General features: G+C 42.1%; 2 protein-coding genes across 2 annotated transcripts; both read left to right on the top strand.

Annotated features, from left to right (window-relative positions):
- Positions 1 to 11,460: 11,460 nt before the first annotated feature.
- LOC129856126 (mucin-5AC-like) lies at positions 11,461 to 16,471 on the top strand (the record flags this gene model as incomplete). The annotated part of the gene is made up of 5 exons (XM_055924232.1): positions 11,461 to 11,471; positions 12,805 to 13,235; positions 14,916 to 15,163; positions 15,788 to 16,169; positions 16,326 to 16,471. Coding segments are annotated over exons 1-5 (1,218 nt in total), but the record flags the coding sequence as incomplete, so codon positions are not given.
- A 471-nt stretch (positions 16,472 to 16,942) lies between these two features.
- On the top strand, positions 16,943 to 19,103 carry LOC129856125 (mucin-5AC-like; the record flags this gene model as incomplete). The annotated part of the gene is made up of 4 exons (XM_055924231.1): positions 16,943 to 17,506; positions 18,000 to 18,007; positions 18,052 to 18,826; positions 19,086 to 19,103. Coding segments are annotated over 4 exons (1,365 nt in total), but the record flags the coding sequence as incomplete, so codon positions are not given.
- Positions 19,104 to 20,110: the final 1,007 nt, after the last annotated feature.

Here is a 20,110-nt window from a genome sequence, read left to right as displayed (position 1 = left end):
TACTGAAGAATCCCATTCATTCCTATGGAGGACTGCTCCTATGGGGAGTGCAATATTATGGCCGAACGGTGGCTTCAAAGCCTCTCAATGGCCAATACATAGCAATCAGCAATCAAGGGTTTATATACATCATTGATTGATACCTGTTCTGAAAATTGCACTGTCTGGAAAATAAGTTATTGCATATTGCATTATGTGATAATGAAGAATCCAACACCAAATGTTTGCAGTTCTATTGTGACATTGAAAGCGATCTGAGGATAACGAGGGACACAATGATGAGTTCTATTGTGGTTAAATACACATTGTGTTCTGTGGAGGAGGTGGGTTTTAAAGTCTTTAAAGATTATACAACTTGGGCTGCATTTCCAAAGATGTCAGCTGAAACCGTAAAGGCACATTTTGTGAGCAGTAAATCTTATTATTCTGTAAGAATGTCAATTTACTTCCTGATTGACTGGGAGCATTAGAGACACCATTTATACAATAACATGTCATTCAGCAGCGCAACGTGTACTAACCCAGCAAGTTTGTCAATATGGGGGCTTATTCTAGTACAGAGAAGGATGACGCTCATCACCTTAGCAAGAAGTAGTTTCACAATTCACTTGTATAAAGCCTGCCTCAAATATCCTGCCCCCAGGTTTGTCACAACTAGTGACTTGACAGTTTGCTGCTCCAAAGTAAAGAAACAGACACCTTAAACAGACACCTACACTAATGAGGTCATTTTGTTGAGTAATGTGAGTCACTCAGGAAGTTCTCAACTTGTTCTTTAAGTTTTTACTTCAGTTGTACATTCCAGATTCAGGAATATCTCAAACGTCATGCAACGTGGAAACTTCATATTCAACAGAAGCTTAGAGATTTAAAGCTGAAGTCAAGTCCAAAATTATTCTCATCCTTGATACTGATTAGCAAAAAGACTGTATAAAATAAATAATTATAATACTGAGCTATATGGCATGCTCAATAATTGTTTTACAATTATTTTGGCCGGGACAATACCAGTATCTCGTTAGAAGCCTATCGTTGCAAGGAAACAAAACAGGAAGTGGATGTAACTTCTTTAGCAACCAGCCCTAATGTAGAAAACAAATCATTATGTTGTCATTCAGAGTCACATTTATTTATTTTCCAAACTATAGCACACAATATTTTACATTCAGAAGGTTTTTGAAGGACCAAATATTTTTTTCTGCTTTGTGTTTTAATTTTTACCATGGCATCGTCACAGCCCTAAAATGTGCACTATTTCATACTAGTACAATTGCTCAGAGACAAACAACAAATAAAATAAAAGATAGGGATCAAAAGCACAGATGAAGGATATCAAGGGTTTGGAAAAACTCTGTGGGAGGAATGGTCTAAGACCCCCCACCCCCCCATTGTGTTCTCCAAACTCATGAAGCATTTATCGTTATCCTCCCTAAGGGAGGGTGCTGGAGTATTAAAAACAGGGGTCACCTGTTTAGTGGTAGTATTAGTATAAAAGTATACAATTTCACATTTCTTAGAGCATGCAATATAGCTCAGTATTTGTATTATTTATTTGAAATAGTCTTTTTGCTGATCTTTATCAGTGGTGCCAATAGTTTTGGACCTGACTGTATCTATCAAGATTTAAAGTCGATAGGTTGATAGCACAGACAAGACAGGTAATAGCTGATGCATTGTTGAGTTGCTTAGATATCAAACGAACCACAAAGATATTTATTCTCCTGAGAGTGTCTTGTCACGAGCGAGAGAGAGCGGAAGAGATAGTTGGCATTATCACTCATCCTCTCCAAGACTGGTTCTGTGAGCTTTGTTCGATTGCCACACATTTCCGCCCCAACAGGTTTTAATGTGTAGCTATAAATGATTCTCATCTTTCAGCAGCACTTGGTGTTTGAAAGTGCAGATATAGATGACAGGTGCAGATTAACTAGAAATGTAAAGTAGGCCGATGTGGATCTGAGATAAAACAGTAAGGGCTGTGGTCCATCTCTCTCATCTGTTTTAGAGTCGATTAAATATAGGAGTTGTAACAGCCTTCGGAACACTCACTAAGATAAGATCGACAAAGATTACACAGTAACATAGAATGGGGTTTGGATGTTATGTTTTGAAGTTCTGATCTGGATCAACTCATCTACACCTTTACAGGTGGGGTCGGGGCAACTGTAACAAAGGGACCCCGGATTGCTTACTGTAAAAGCTGCTGTTGAAGATATTGTTTGAATTTGGCTGTGTTTACACAGGCAGCCCGATTCTGTTAGCTTTTTCACAAATCAGCCTTTTGAAGAATCTGATCAACTCCGAAAATGATCTGATGTGAAATGATCTGATGTGATTGGTCAAACTACTATTTAGTGGAAAGAATAGAACAATTGGGCTGCCTGTCTAAACACAGCCCTTGTGATCTAGATGGGGCCATCGTGGTTTTGGTCAAAATCACTACATTTTGTGTACATCCAGTCACAACTTTTATAGATTGACAATGTTGTCAAAAAAAAGCCACACACTTTGATTACTGCTAACCTTAGCCACAACTATTTTTTCTTATCGATTTTAGGACAATACACTAATATACACTGAAAGCAGTGGAGGCTGGTGACTTTGAGGAGGTTGGTAGACCCACAAAGTGTGTTTCGTTATTTTAACCTAAAGCATTTAATAAAGACATTTATAGCACAATGTTTTGGGGAAGGGGAATGAGAGGGCTACTTACACTGTGTTGGGAAGGGATCACAGCAGTCATTGAATGAGGGAATGTGACATGAGTTGAGGTGTTCAGAGGCGTGACCAATGCAGGACAGGATTTTACTGGGAAGACAAAAAAACGGAACACATACACTACACAGTTGGACAAAAGAGCTAAGAATGAGTTAGTCTAAGCAAGGAATAAAATCTTTGATGTGTAATAATGTGATTGTGTATGTGAATGACTCTACATACAGTAATGAGAGAAAATTGATAGAGCTACTCATGGTGCTTGGAATGGAACATTCAATGTGCCAGTGGATTAGCGGGCACCTTCAGTTCATGTCAGGAGAAAGCTCACAATGGTAGTGGAGTGGAGTAGTCATCACCTCTTACAACTTCTTAAGGCTAGGGGGCACTATTTTCAGATCCAGATGAAAAGTGTGCCTAAAGTAAACTGCCGGCTACTCAGGCCCAGAAGCTAGGATACGCAAATAATTGGTAGATTTGGATCGAAAACACTCTAAAGTTTCTAAAACTGTTCAAATTATGTCTGTGAGTATAACAGAACTTATTTGGCAGGCAAAACCCAGAGGACAAACCATCCAGGATTTTTTTCCTTGAGTTCACTCTCTTTTCAATGGGTTTTCTATGTGGATCTAGATTTCTAAGGCACTTGCTTGCAGTTCCTATCGCTTCCACTAGATCGCTTCCACTTTTAGAAACTGGTTGATGTTTTTCCTTTGAGTAATGAAGAAGTATGGCTGTTCAGAACGAGCGTCGAGTCTAGTGTACTGTTGTGTTTGGGGCGCACGACCTGAAAGCTCGCTCCACTTTGTTTTCGTCCTGTATTGAACACATTTTATTCCGTCTTAAATTTGATTGATTATTTACGTTTAAAAATACCTAAAGTTGGATTAGGAAAGTTGTTTAAAATGTTTGGATCAAGTTTAAAGGTAACTATATGAGATAATTTGTAGTCATGTTGCGCGAGTTGGAACCGGTGTATTTTCTGAATCAAACGTGCCAAATAACACATTTTGGACATTTTGGAGATATAACGACAGAATTTATCGAACAAAAGGACCGTGTGTGATGTTTAATGGACATATTGGAGTGCCAACAGAAGAAGATCTTCAAAGGTAAGGCATGAATTATATAGTTATTTCTGACTTTAGTGTCACGCCTGGCGGGTTGAAATCTGATTTTCATGTTTTGGTACACTGGGTGCTGTCCTCAGATAAAGCATGGTTTGCTTTCGCCGTAAAGCCTTTTTTGAAATCTGACACTGTGGCTGGATTAACCAGAAGTTCATCTTTAAACCGATGTATAACACTTGTATGATTCATGAATTATTATTATGAGTATTTCTGTTTTTGAATTTGGCGCGCTGCTATTTCACTGGGTGTTGTCAAATCAATCCCGTTAATAGGATTGGCACGCGAAGGGATCACTAAGAAGTTAATCAGGGAGCATGAGGAGATTTAGCTGTAAATACAAATAGCAGATACATTCCATTACAGCTGCTCCATCGTACGAGTTTCTCTATGAAGTTAAACTCAGACATCTCAAAATTCATAAAGTCAAACACAGACTTGACACATCATTAGTAGCCCAAGAAACATTCCTGAATAAAGCCCTGATCATCCAAATACCTGACTATAACTGACAACTGCAAGCAGACTGGTGCCACCATAGGTCCCAGAGCGTTGGGGCAAGTTTTACCCCTTAGCACCTGGATTGTTTTTCCTTATATGTTAACCTAACTCGGAAAACTCTGGACCCTATAAGGTATGACAGTGATTAATCAGTTGTAAAGGGCTTTTATATGGCCTATGATGGGACTAGTTTTTCCCTGATCAAGTCACATGGTTTTAAAAAACTCCTGAAAAAAACTCCTGGCCCTGGGGGGGATGAAAATTCCAGTTAATAATTTTGGATTAAAAACGTATAGGCAGCCTAGCCAGCCCAATTTTGAATATAATCTAAATTTGATCACATTCACATTTTCTCCTGACACACATAAATACATAATGTTACCAATTAGTTTACCGTGACCATAGGCTGTATGCAGCTGCTCTTATTAGTAGCCTACAGTTGATCGGACAGAGAAATTGTCTCGTTTTCATCACATACATCATGTCAGATTTCTTAAGTTCAGGTGTAGCCTAGGCTGCAGCAACATTTGTGTCATGGGTTTTTGCTTGAGTCTGTCCGTTGTGATTGTGTGATTCTGCGTCAACCTCTCTTTAATCTAACTTTTAATGGATGACGCGGTGGAAGCTATCAAATCATTCGGAATTGTTTTCGACATCCCAGAAAATGCTCAGAATGTAAAGCATCGTAACCTGCAATTACAGGCGGCCTGATAATAGGCTCCCTGTTGGTATTGAACGCTTTCACCTTTTCATCCTTCTTCATGAAACTGATCTCAGGCAGAGGTCGACCATCGCTTTTATTTCACAACTTTTCCGTGTACCCCAGAGAATGAAAGGGGTTCTTCAACAAAAAGTTCACATCATTTTTGGCAGCGTTGGCCAATCTACCATTCTGGCGAGAAAACTGCACACTCGCGCTGGTAGCTAAAGTTAGAAAGCTACTGAAGTTAGCAAGGGAATTTTAAATAAATTGCTCTAACTGGACACAAAAATGTAGTTCTAAACTCCCAAAAACTATTTATAATATACCTCCTCCATCTCCTGTAATTTGAAAAAACTAATATGAATTGAATAATGTCCCCAAAATGATCAACTATCACTCTTAATCTCTATCCAACAATGTCACCAAGCTTCTCAACACATAGAACCCTCATAATGCTCTGTGGCACAATCCCAATACAGCACACTAGGTTCGTTCGCTGATCCTACATCTATGATTGGATGGACAACAATCAGTTCACAATGCAAAAGCTTTGATTGGTTGGAGGACGTCCTCCAGACGTGGTCATAGTTACCATGTATGTCTATGGAAGGCGGTGAGGCCTACCAGCCTTCTAGGTTTTGTACTGAAGTCAATGTAGCCAGAGGAGGACAGAAGCTAGCTGTCCTTCGGCTATACCATGGTGCTAGCCCAGACAGTGCTGTTGAAGTTACTGTTGACCTTCATTGCAAAACAGTATATTTGAACCAATTATTTCGTGACATATGAATATATTTAGTATAGTATTATCTAAAAATGATATATTTTTTTAATGTTTCACTGAGGAGGATGGTCCTTCCCCTTCCTCCTCTGAGGAGCCTCCACTGACTGAAAGTAGAGAACAGGGTTGAATGAATTTATCAAGCTTATACAGGGATACTGTTAACAACTGTAAGTAGCAAGGGGATAGTTTTTTGCATATCAATTTACATTATATCATTTTGGGATATTGACTGATCTCACATATTATGGACTAATTAATGTTAGTCTTTATGATATGATAATTTCTTCAACATTGGTTAATGTAAGATCTAATTGGGTTCATTGATTATTGACATAAATTAACATGTTATGGACTAATTAATATTAGTCTATATCATGGATCATCAACTAGATTCAGCTGCCGGACAATTTTCTCTTGAGCGGATGGTCAGGGGGCCAGAAACATAATGACAAATAATTAGTTGACTGCAAAATGACCGCAATAAATTGACCGCAAATTACATTTACATTTACATTTAGGTCATTTAGCAGACGCTCTTATCCAGAGCGACTTACATTTAAATTGACACCAAACAGATATAATATTTGAATTAAACAATAATTTAAGCCTTGTTTACATTTGTATATGATCACAATTAGCTCTATATTATGTTAGGGAATACTTTGAAACAGATTTCCAAAATAAAAATCCACTTGAGCTGATTCTCTGGTGTTTTTACAGTCTTTTATGTCCAACAATAGTTACATTATTTTTTTTTTATCAGAACATTTAGGGGGCCCAACAAATCACTTGGCCCTCGGGCCACCAGTTGGGGAACCCTGGTCTATATCATAAGTATTTCAGTGTGGGTTAATGTGAGCTGTAATGGGCTTAATTTAAGGTTTGATGTGCATGGATTGATGTTGTATACCTCTACAGGGACATGGCAGATATGGAGCCTCTGTTGATTCTCCTTCTGCTAGCAGGTAAAACACTTGGTGTGTGTGTTTTGTGTGTATGTGTGGGTAGTTATGTTTGTGTGTGTGTGTGTTTTGTGTGTGGGGGGGGGGGGGGGTTGTGTGTGGGTGTGTTCCTCGGGTTAACCTGACAGGTTCCTCAGGGGTTGCACAGACAACCTTTACCACTATAGTTGGAAATAATATTGATGACTTTATTAGCCTACTTGGTGTTTCTTGTACAGTGTATAAGGGGGATGGATATATTGGACTGGAATGTATAGGCTTGTCTTACATTTGTATAAATTGTTTTCTAACAGGACTAGTAGGGAAGACATCAGCGACAAACACAACAGCAACGGGTAATGTACCTTCATATGAATCAACATTACAACTACTTCAACACAACCCATTGAATCAAACCCCAATTGGGAAACAGATTCAATGTTCATTGAGACCACACTAGATGCAGTCAAAATCACTGCCTCATAACATTTAGAATGACAATGTGCAGTTATCAACACAGCTACTGAACAATGCCACAAACAGATGCTACCAAGTGGTTAGGGTTAAACGTTGATAACCAAACCTCAGAAAAAACATGCCTTTATTCAATTCATCGTCACTTGCCGGTAGTGTGGTTTCAGTCTGAATATGACTATTCTGCCACCAGATACCAGCAGGACTTAAACACTTTGAGAAGATACTTGTCTTATCTTTGCATGCAAAATCCCTGGTTTACATTACAATAAATGTCCCTAATACCTTTACATTGACATGGTAGTTACATAGGCAGTATAATGTAGTTACATTATAGGTATTTGTAACTGGTAAACATGTTCATAAGCAGTAACTAGTGCTGCAAAGGGAGAGAATATTCCCAGTTTGTTTTGTAATTTACCAGTAATTTACCGGTAATTTTGGAAAGTTTCAGGAATTTTTTGAATTTTAATAAGCTGTCAGATATACAATAAATAATCCAATAAAATGTTTTTAATTTAGCAAAAAACACATGAATAAAGCTCTAAGTGCTGTTATTAACTATTAAGGTTTCAGAATGGAATGTTATTTATACAGTATTTGACAAAAGCTTACTGCTACTTTAGCATAAACAAATAACTCCAACACAACTTCAAACATATCAACCCTATGAGCAGATACCGACAGCTTCAAACGTGACAACGCCCAAACCAGGTACCAACACCAAACATCACATCACCAAAAGCAGACAACTTCAGTGTCTTTTCATTTGAAAACACAACCAGACACTAATGCTACTTCAGTGCCTCCAAAATGACAACGCCATAGCAAGATACCAATGCATTGGTTTCCAACGCAACCACATCAGCAGCGCTTAATTTATACATAGGGAGGTGCCGGAACAAGAAAGTGAGCTGAGAGGGGGGTGAACTGGAGGGCTCTGAATTACCGGAATGCATAAAAAAACAAACATCTAAAATCCAAATACGTTACAATAAAGCATTGCATGCATTATCATTGCTTTTGTGTGCTGGCATAGAGCAAGCAGTAGAGTAGAGGCTCTTGCAGAAGTTGCAATGGGAAAAAGGTTTAAGCTTAGGAACCAGCCTTTTATAAGCCTTGGCCTTTTGTAAACACAATTCTTCATCATTTTAGATGACTGGAGACTTTAGAATCATCTTTTTGAATACCTCACAAATGATTGAAATGACAGGCAACTTTGACACTGACAAACTGAGAATTTGAGATCAATAAAAATAAACCATGTTTTAAATCCGTCAATGGCCTAGGTGTGGGAAAACACATATTGTCCAACATTAAGATCAAATTATAGTCCTCAAAAAGCTTTCCAGTTTCACTGACTCACCAAATGATGTGCAGCTCACTCACTTGCGATGACCAATGCGCTGGTGAAACAAAAGCTTATCTCTCTTGTTTTACTTTTCTAGAACAATGTTCTTCTCGCTCAATAGACCATTCGGAAGTCTGATTACATATTTGGTAGCCTATCGACAGATTAGTCTTCTCTTTTCAGCAGGAGCCATTTGCTTTCCAACCTGCATTTTCCCGCTATTGTTTTTGAAATACTATGAAAGGCCTGTTTTGGCTTCATGCTGTTCACTGACAGATTTACCACGTGTTCCCAACTTCAGCTAAATAAGCTAAATTATAGGTCTACTCCTTGTGTAGTATTCTGAGTAATTCATTTTCTTTCTGGACAGCAGTAATTCTATAACTATGGCAAATACATTTTTATTCATCAGGGGTGTTCAGCACTTTCAGCACCCTTCCAGCAGCTATGATTCTATGTGTAAATAAATGAAGTGCAATGCTGGACAGAGGAGAGTTGCAGGCTCATGTCTATCAGAGCAAGGAGAGAGAGGTCATAGAAAGAGAGATCATTCTGGTTCTGTGAAAGATACACTTCTCTCTCACCACAGCAATGGCCACGCATTGGTATAGGCTAGAATGTTGCACAAACCATAAACCAGGGCCGGACCAAAACAAAGAAATTCTTAGAAGATCAGGAACATTTAAAAATTACTTTTCTTTTTAGAGGGTGGGATAATTACAGAGGAGGCAACTTGAATTAACTCTGAATGCTTTCATTATCATTTTTACACTGCAAAGTGAAATTATTTTTCATGCCACAAGAGGTACTGGATCGTGGCAAACGGGTTCCGGAACGAAACAAAACAAAAGTGAGAGGTGCCGGATCCTGTTCCAGCAGGCTCAAATGAAGCACTGCACACCACCACACCCAGATGCCAACACAGCTTCAGTGTCTTTAAATGTGACAACACAACAACCAATTAGCAACATCACTTTGGATCCATCATATGACTACACTGACAACAGATATGAATACTACAGTACCACCGAATGTTACTGTTTCCCCACAACTACACACCAATACAACTCCACAACCTACTAATATGACAACTACTTTGCAATCAGTCTTAAATACAACTTCAATTTCTCAAATGTGATAACAATTCCAACTCGAGGGCTGCATTCCCGAACGGTACCTGCGATTCCTGACAGAGATCATTGCATTGTGGTCAAACAGATTACTTTGGGATTAAAATATATTTTTTGGTCCAGCAGATTGTTTGCTTTGTATATGTTAACACTCTCCTAGTTGGGCGTGCAAGTTAAAGTGAGCCTAGCATGTGTGTTCTCTTTGAAATAGAGTAGGCTGCCTACATGGATGGAGAATCACAGGGCAGTTATCTTTCCAAGGAAATTAACTCACATATGATTAGAGTGTAGTATCCTGCTGTGTCTGCAGATACATAATCGATAATGAAAACAAGTCGAGGGCACTCAAACCAACTTGAGTCAAGGTTCAATCTTTTTTTTCATCATTGAAAAGGAGGATACTATGGCGAGCGAGCGTTGCACCTTTTCGTTTTCAAATATCGTATCGGTTACCCATTTGTCTCTGCCTGTAAAATGTACTCCTAAAATGTAGGCTGTGTCCTACAGTATATGCAAAACGTAACAAGTGTCGCTTTCATCGTTCTTGCTGCGTCAAGTTCAGTAGCCATACGTGCACGTGTGGTCTCAGTTAAACAGAGTAGGCTGTAGCATGGGCGGAGAAGCACAGGGCAGATATTTTTCCAAAGAAATGTACTTCCTAAATATGATTAGGCTATAGTCTACTACATTGCCTAGAATTAGTTCTAAATATTGATGACCCGTATTTCTCAGTCTGAAAATCTATCTCAAGAGAATATGCAAGTCTCTCCAACTCTGCTCTCTTCAAACTACATCTAGCATATTGGCTGATATAGCCCATTAATACCGATAGCCTAATATAATGGACCACGTGAGAATCTTTGGTAATTTAACCCATTTCTTAAGTTATTTTTGCACATTTGATATTGCCAATAGGCAGGGGCACAACTTGGGTTTTTAGTGATGATGAGTGAGAAAGTTATGGAGGCACTAATATTACCCCCCCCCCCCCCAAACAAATGCTAACCTCTCCTGTTATTCAAATGGTGAGAGGTTAGATTGTCCTGGGGGTATGATATTTGTGCGTTTGTATTTTTATCACTTTATCACTTCATCACTTTATCACTTTATCATAACTTTATCATTATTCAAGATTCATTCAGGATTATTTGTAATCATGGTAGCACCCACATTAACGTAGAAGTGTTTAGAAACATATTATATTCTTATTTACAGTAAAAGTGACTCCAAAATGACACAATACATTATTTTCCATTAATTTCTATTGGGTCCAGAATGATCTGAAACACAACCATAACCCCCCACTTCGAATCTACTGTATTAATAATATATTCCACTTTTTTCCTTTTTTCCTTGTCCGCCATCTTCTTCCTCATCAGCTACAAAACCTAGAGAAGCTAGGACTATTTGCAAGCTGCACTGCCGTCTCCCAGCAGTTCCCTCTCTTCATCTCTCCCATGAAGCTTTTCTTTCACACAGTCTGTCGGCACGCTTTGTGGGGTCCACATGGTCCTAAATCTAGTCGGCAGACACCGCTAAACAGCCTACCCGACCGCTTGGAGGCATTCGCATAGTCCTAAAGCACACAGGGCATGTTGTTGTATTACAGTGCAATGATAAAACTGGGGGGTACAAAAATGCTATTTCGGAATGTGTGTGTGTGGGAGGGGGTCATGTCCCCCCCTGTCCCCAGTGAAAGATGCGCCCCTGCCTATAGGGCGCAACATTTCTGGGACCATGGCTGGCAAGTGAGCTGCATCACATATGCCTAAAATAATATTGCGGGACTGCAGTTTGGTTTGGGACCAGATCTTGTGATAGCGGGTGGGAGTCGGGCTGAAAGAAAGCAGGTGCTGGTGGAGTGTGGTATGAAAACCTACCTGTGTGGGTGGTAGTGGGATGAATAAATCAGTCCCGCACAGACGTCTACCTTCAACAACACATATCATTGCAATGACATCATATACCAATGCTACATTGACAATAAAAGCAACGCTTTCTCCACAACCAGGCAACAACTCTACTTCTACAACACCCGCCCCTCCACCACCAGAGGTTAAGCTGGAGTACAAATTGGAGCAAAACTTCACTGCAGACTTGACTAATGCATCATCACCACATTTTCAAGCATTAGCAGCAAGTGTTGCTACAGTGGTAAGTTCTGTTTAATATTACATCCTTTTCAAGTCTTTACTTATCCTCACCAACAGGTTTAAAGGAGCAGTTTTTACATCAATCTTTTTTTTTTTTTTTTTTTTTTTACTTATAAATTAATTATAATATATTTGTACCTATTGTAAAAAAAATAAATGTAAACAATCGTGTAAAGCCTGAAAACATGGTTAAAACTATTATTTTGATATATTGGATGGTCAGTCCTTGCATCTACAGCTTTGGTCTATGAACTTGAGCATGACAACATTTCTCCAGCCCCATCCCTCAGCTTGAAACAGTGGCGGGAAGTCGCTTTGTTATTGTTTCAACTGCTGATTGGTCCTTTATGTCACTTTCAGTTAATTAAATTAAGTGAAATATTTCAAATTGTATTAATTCAAAGAATAAAAGGCGACTCTTTATTTGAAGGTACTACTTTCTGTGAACAAATATGTGAACATATTCTATTTGATTTAGAAATAGTTTGAGGAAACTATTTAATATTTTATCATGATAAGCAGTTAATAAGCAGACCTTCAAATAAAGTCAATGATTTGAACTATGATTAATTATGCCTTTTTTAATGTTATACTATTTATCTTCAGCTGTACCTTCTGATAGATGTTCAATGTTTTAGGATGTATTCATGACTAAATATGATATATAACACTTATATTTACAGCTGGACAGTGATTACAAACACAAATATGGATCCAGTTTCAATCACACAGTGGTTCTTGGTTTCAGGTAGGTAGTTATTGACATTGGGACATTCTTGGGTTTCTTTTGTAGATTCACATTATATTCATCAATTAATTTAGAGGTTAATAAGTCATGTATTTAATTGTATATAATTCCAAAAATAATAACAATATGAACATGATTTGCTGATGGACTAATAAAAAAAGGTTTTGTTTTGTTTTCCAGTGAAGGTTCGGTTGTGGTATATACTGTGCTACAATTCAACAATAACACAGCTGCTCCCACAACAACCACTTCTGCTCCCACAACAACCACAGCTGCTCCCACAACAACCACTTCTGCTCCCACAACAACCACTTCTGCACCCACAACAACCACTTCTGCTCCCACAACAACCACTTCTGCTCCCACAACAACCACAGCTGCTCCCACAACAACCACTTCTGCTCCCACAACAACCACTTCTGCTCCCACAACAACCACAGCTGCTCCCACAACAACCACTTCTGCTCCCACAACAACCACTTCTGCACCCACAACAACCACTTCTGCTCCCACAACAACCACTTCTGCTCCCACAACAACCACTTCTGCTCCCACAACAACCACAGCTACTCCAACAACAACCACAGCTGCTTTGACCACAGTTACAACTGGTTCTTCAACCACTACCACAACACCAGCCCCTCCACCACCAGAGGTTAAGTTGGAGTTCAAATTGGAGCAAAACTTCACAGCAGATTTGAGTAATGTTTCTTCACCAGCGTTCAAAGAATTAGCAAATACTGTGGCTTCAGCGGTAAATACTGTTTTACTTTCATTTTCAACCTTTCTAATATCATACTTTTAGATTCCCTAATAAAAAAGGCTTAGTCTAGTCAATTCAGTAATCAAAATATCATGTTATTAAATCAGGGAATAAAATCTAAAGGTTTTCTGCTCAATGATTGCTTCGACAGAATTGAAATGATTGATTGATATATTGATTTAGAAGTAGTTTACAAGTAATGAAGAAAACATTTCAGAATGATAAGCAAACCTTGACATTAGGGTTAGTGTGTGTTGTAAAGTATATATCAATGTAAAACCATCGCAATGTCTCAGGACATTCATGTATAAAACATGATATATTCATATTCTTTTTACAGCTGGAAAATGTGTACAAAAGTCAATATGGATCCAGTTTCCTTCGCATAGAAGTTATAGGTTTCAGGTAAGAAGTCATTCTAAGCATTTTTGTCTGACATCGTGTTTGGGGTTCTAAAGAAGTAATTTGTTAAATTGTTCATAATTATCGTAGAATTTAAACATGAATCTGATCTGTTGATGAAATCATAATTTAATCGAATAATTGTGGTTGTTTTCCAGTCAAGGTTCAGTTGTGGTAATCACTAAGCTGGTATTTGCCAATATCAGCGTAGTCCCTGCGACCAGTGACGTGGCTGCCACGATGACAGAGGCAGTTTCAAGCAACAGCTCTAATTTCTCTCTCCCAGTGAACACAGCCTCTATTGTGGCAACAAGTAAGACTCACATATTATTTGCACTAGTTGTTCATCACAGATTTACTGTTACTAATTTGTTATAACATATCAGTTAATTATAACTTGCATATGCAAGGAATGGTCAATTCAAGACTGTGCAATTCTATTTAAATAAATCACAACGTAGGGGGTGTGATACGGTCCCAAACAGGTGAAGAAGGTCATTTCCATTTAACTATGCATGCCAGAGTTGATTATCTGTCTTTTATGTGTGCTACGTCACATAGAAAACAAAGTAACAAATGTGGTTGTAAAAAAAATGTGTTCTGAAGAGAAAACACATTACCTTCTTATCTTATGCTAAACTGAGTAACCCTACGTCCTCAACATTGTTGATGAAACGTCTGTAACTTTCTTGACTGGATTTTATGTCAGAATTTGTTTAGAGATGTACACAATATTTAGCCACTGTACAGTTAATAAACATTAGGTATAATTAAATCCTATAGAACACCCTTTGATCAATCAGAATAGAATACCTAGAAATCCATTTTATAATTACAGAGGTCATCGTACCAACACAACCCCCAGCAACCACAACTCCAACCACAGCTGCTCTAACAACAACAACAGCTGCTTCCTCAACAACCACAGTTGCTCTAACAACAACCACAGCTGCTTCCTCAACAACCACAGTTGCTCCAACAACAACCACAGCTGCTCCAACAACAACCACAGCAACTTCCACAACAACCACAGCTGTCCCCACAACAACAACAACAGCTGCACCCACAACAACCACAGTTGCTCCCACAACAACAACAGCCACACCCATAACAACCACAGTTGCAGCCACAACAACCACAGCTGCTCCCACAACAACCACCACTGCTCTAACAACAACCACAGTTGCTCCCACAACAACCACAGCTGCTCCAACAACAACGACAGCTACTTCCACAACAACTACAGCTACTTCCACAACAACCACAGCTGCTCCCACAACAACCACAGCTGCTCCCACAACAACCACAGCTGCTCCCATAACAACCACAGCTGCTCCCACAACAACCACAGCTGCTCCCACAACAACCACCACTGCTCTAACAACAACCACAGTTGCTCCAACAACAACCACAGCTGCTCCAACAACAACGACAGCTACTTCCACAACAACCACAGCTGCTCCCACAACAACCACAGAGCTTCCCACAACAACCACCACTGCTCTAACAACAACCACCACTGCTCTAACAACAACCACCACTGCTCTAACAGCAACCACAGCTGCTCTAACAACAACCACAGTTGCTCCCACAACAACCACAGCTGCTCTAACAACAACCACAGTTGCACCCACAACAACCACAGCTGTCCCCACAACAACAACAGCTGCACCCACAACAACCACAGTTGCTCCCACAACAACCACAGTTGCTCCCACGACAACCACCACTGCTCCCACAACAGCCACAGCTGCTCCCACAACAACCACAGCTGCTCCAACAACAACGACAGCTACTTCCACAACAACCACAGGTGCTCCCACAACAACCACAGGTGCTCCCACAACAACCACAGCTGCTCCCACAACAACCACAGCTGCTCCCACAACAACCACCACTGCTCTAACAACAACCACAGCTGCTCCAACAACAACGACAGCTACTTCCACAACAACCACAGGTGCTCCCACAACAACCACAGGTGCTCCCACAACAACCACAGCTGCTCCCACAACAACCACAGCTGCTCCCACAACAACCACCACTGCTCTAACAACAACCACAGCTGCTCCAACAACAACGACAGCTACTTCCACAACAACCACAGCTGTTCCCACAACAACCACCACTGCTCTAACAACAACCACAGCTGCTCCAACAACAACCACAGCTGCTCCCACAACAACCACAATTGCTCCCACAACAACGACAGCTACTTCCACAACAACAGCTGTCCCCACAACAACAACAGTTATTCCCACAACAACCACTGTTGCTCCCACAACAACCACAGCTGCTCCCACAACAACCACAGCTGCTCCCACAACAACCACAGCTGCTCCCACAACAACCACAGTTGCTCCAACAACAACCACAGTTGCTCCAACAACAACGACAGCTACTTCCACAACAACCACAGCTGTTCCCACAACAACCACAGCTGTTCCCACAACAACCACAGCTGCTCCAACAACAACCACAACTGCTCCCACAACAACCACAGCTGCTCACACAACAACCACAGCTGCTCACACAACAACAACCACAGTTGCTCCAACAACAACCACAGCTGCTCCAACAACAACGACAGCTACTTCCACAACAACAACAGCGGTCCCCACAACAACCACAGTTGCTCCCACAACAACCACAGTTGCTCCCACAACAACCACAGTTGCTCCCACAACAACCACAGCTGCTCCCACAACAACCACAGCTGCTCCCACAACAACCACCACTGCTCTAACAACAACCACAGCTGCTCCAACAACAACGACAGCTACTTCCACAACAACCACAGCTGTTCCCACAACAACCACCACTGCTCTAACAACAACCACAGCTGCTCCAACAACAACCACAGCTGCTCCCACAACAACCACAATTGCTCCCACAACAACGACAGCTACTTCCACAACAACAGCTGTCCCCACAACAACAACAGTTATTCCCACAACAACCACTGTTGCTCCCACAACAACCACAGCTGCTCCCACAACAACCACAGCTGCTCCCACAACAACCACAGCTGCTCCCACAACAACCACAGTTGCTCCAACAACAACCACAGTTGCTCCAACAACAACGACAGCTACTTCCACAACAACCACAGCTGTTCCCACAACAACCACAGCTGTTCCCACAACAACCACAGCTGCTCCAACAACAACCACAACTGCTCCCACAACAACCACAGCTGCTCACACAACAACCACAGCTGCTCACACAACAACAACCACAGTTGCTCCAACAACAACCACAGCTGCTCCAACAACAACGACAGCTACTTCCACAACAACAACAGCGGTCCCCACAACAACCACAGTTGCTCCCACAACAACCACAGTTGCTCCCACAACAACCACAGTTGCTCCCACAACAACCACAGCTGCTCCCACAACAACCACAGCTGCTCCCACAACAACCACCACTGTTCTAACAACAACCACAGTTGCTCCAACAACAACCACAGCTGCTCCAACAACAACGACAGCTACTTCCACAACAACCACAGGTGCTCCCACAACAACCACCACTGCTCTAACAACAACCACCACTGCTCTAACAACAACCACCACTGCTCCCACAACAACCACAGCTGCTCCCACAACAACCACAGCTGCTCCCACAACAACCACAGTTGCTCCAACAACAACCACAGTTGCTCCAACAACAACGACAACTACTTCCACAACAACCACAGCTGTTCCCACAACAACCACAGCTGTTCCCACAACAACCACAGCTGCTCCAACAACAACCAAAGCTGCTCCCACAACAACCACAGCTGCTCACACAACAACCACAGCTGCTCACACAACAACAACCACAGTTGCTCCAACAACAACCACAGCTGCTCCAACAACAACGACAGCTACTTCCACAACAACAACAGCGGTCCCCACAACAACCACAGTTGCTCCCACAACAACCACAGTTGCTCCCACAACAACCACAGTTGCTCCCACAACAACCACAGCTGCTCCCACAACAACCACAGCTGCTCCCACAACAACCACAGCTGCTCCCACAACAACCACCACTGCTCTAACAACAACCACAGTTGCTCCAACAACAACCACAGCTGCTCCAACAACAACGACAGCTACTTCCACAACAACCACAGGTGCTCCCACAACAACCACCACTGCTCTAACAACAACCACCACTGCTCTAACAACAACCACAGCTGCTTTAACAACAACCACAGCTGCTCCCACAAAAACCACCACTGCTCCCACAACAACCACAGCTGCTCCCACAACAACAACAGCTGTCCCCACAACAACAACAGCTGCACCCACAACAACCACAGTTTCTCCCACAACAACCACAGCTGCTCCCACAACAACCACAGCTGCTCCCACGACAACCACAGTTGCTCCATCAACAACCACAGCTGCTCTCACAACAACCATAGCTGCTCCCACAACAACCACAGCTACTTCCACAACAACCACTGCTGCTCCCACAACAGCCACAGCTGCTCCCACAACAACCACAGCTGCTCTCACAACAACCATAGCTGCTCCCACAACAACCACAGCTGCTCCAACAACAGCCAAAGCTGCTCCCACAACAACCATTGCTGCACCCACAACAACCACAGTTCCTCCCACAACAACCACAGCTGCTCCCACAACAACCACCACTGCTCCCACAACAACCAAAGCTGTTCCCACAACGACAACAGCTGTCCCCACAACAACAACGGCTGCACCCACAACAACCACAGTTGCTCCAACAACAACGACCGCAACTTCCACAACAACCACAGCTGCTCCCACAACAACCACACCTGCTCCCACAACAACCACAGCTGCTCCCACAACAACCACAGCTGCTCCCTCAACAACCACAGCCACTGCTCTAACAACGACCACAGTTGCTCCAACAACAACCACTACTGCTCCAACAACAACAACAGCTACTTCCACAACAACAACAGCTGTCCCCACAACAACCCCAGCTGCTCCCACAACAACCAAAGCTGCTCCCACAACAATCACAGCTGCTGCCACAACAACCACAGCTGCTGCCACAACAACCACAGCTGCTCCAACAACAACCACAGCTGCTTCCACAACAACCACAGCTGTTCCCACAACAACCACAGCTGCTCCCACAACAACTAAAGCTGTTCCCACAACAACCACAGCTGCTCCAACAACAACGACAGCGACTTCCACAACAACCACAGGTGCTCCCACAACAACCACAGCTGCTCCCACAACAACCACCATTGCTCCCACAATAACCACCACTGCTCCCACAACAACCACTGCTACTCCCACAGCAACCACAGCTGCTCTAACAACAACCACAGTTGCTCCAACAACAATGACAGCTACTTCCACAACAACCACAGCTTCTCCCACAACAACCACAGCTTCTCCCACAACAACCACAGCTGCTCCCACAACAACCACAGTTGCTCCCACAACAACCACATCTGCTCCCACAACAACCACAGCTGCATCCACAACAACCACAGCTGCATCCACAACAACCACAGCTGCATCCACAACAACCACAGTTGCTCCTACAACAACCACAGCTGCTCCCACAACAACAACAACAGTTGCTCCCACAACAACCACAGCTGCTCCCACAACAACCACCACTGCTCTAACTACAACCACAGTTGCTCCAACAACAACCACAGCTGCTCCAACAACAACGACAGCTGCTCCCACAACAACCACAGCTGCTCCCACAACAACCACAGCTGCATCCACAACAACCACAGCTTCTCCCACAACAACCACAGCTGCTCTCACAACAACCACAGCTGCTCCCACAACAACCACCACTGCTCTAACAACAATCACAGCTGCTCTACCAACAACCACAGCTGCTTCCTCAACAACCAAAGTTGCTCCAACAACAACCACAGCTGCTCCAACAACAACGACAGCTACTTCCACAACAACAACAGCTGTCCCCACAACAACCACAGCTGCTCCTACAACAACCACAGCTGCTCCCACAACAACAACAACCACAGCTGCTTCCTCAACAACCACAGCTGCTCCCACAACAACCACAGCTGCTCCCACAACAACCACAGCTGCATCCAAAACAACCACAGCTGCTCCCACAACAACAACAACCACAGCTGCTTCCTCAACAACCACAGCTGCTCCCACAACAACCACAGCTGCTCCCACAACAACCACAGCTGCATCCAAAACAACCACAGCTGCTCCCACAACAACAACAGCTGTCCCCACAACAACAGCTGCACCCACAACAACTACATCCACAGCTGCTGCCACAACATCCACAGCTGCTGCCACAACAACCACAGTTGTTCCTACA

This window comes from Salvelinus fontinalis, chromosome 5, assembly GCF_029448725.1.
Source record: "Salvelinus fontinalis isolate EN_2023a chromosome 5, ASM2944872v1, whole genome shotgun sequence".
Taxonomy (NCBI): Eukaryota; Metazoa; Chordata; class Actinopteri; order Salmoniformes; family Salmonidae; genus Salvelinus; species Salvelinus fontinalis.
Note: the sequence above shows the minus strand (reverse complement) of the source record. Positions and strands in the feature narration are given on the sequence as shown.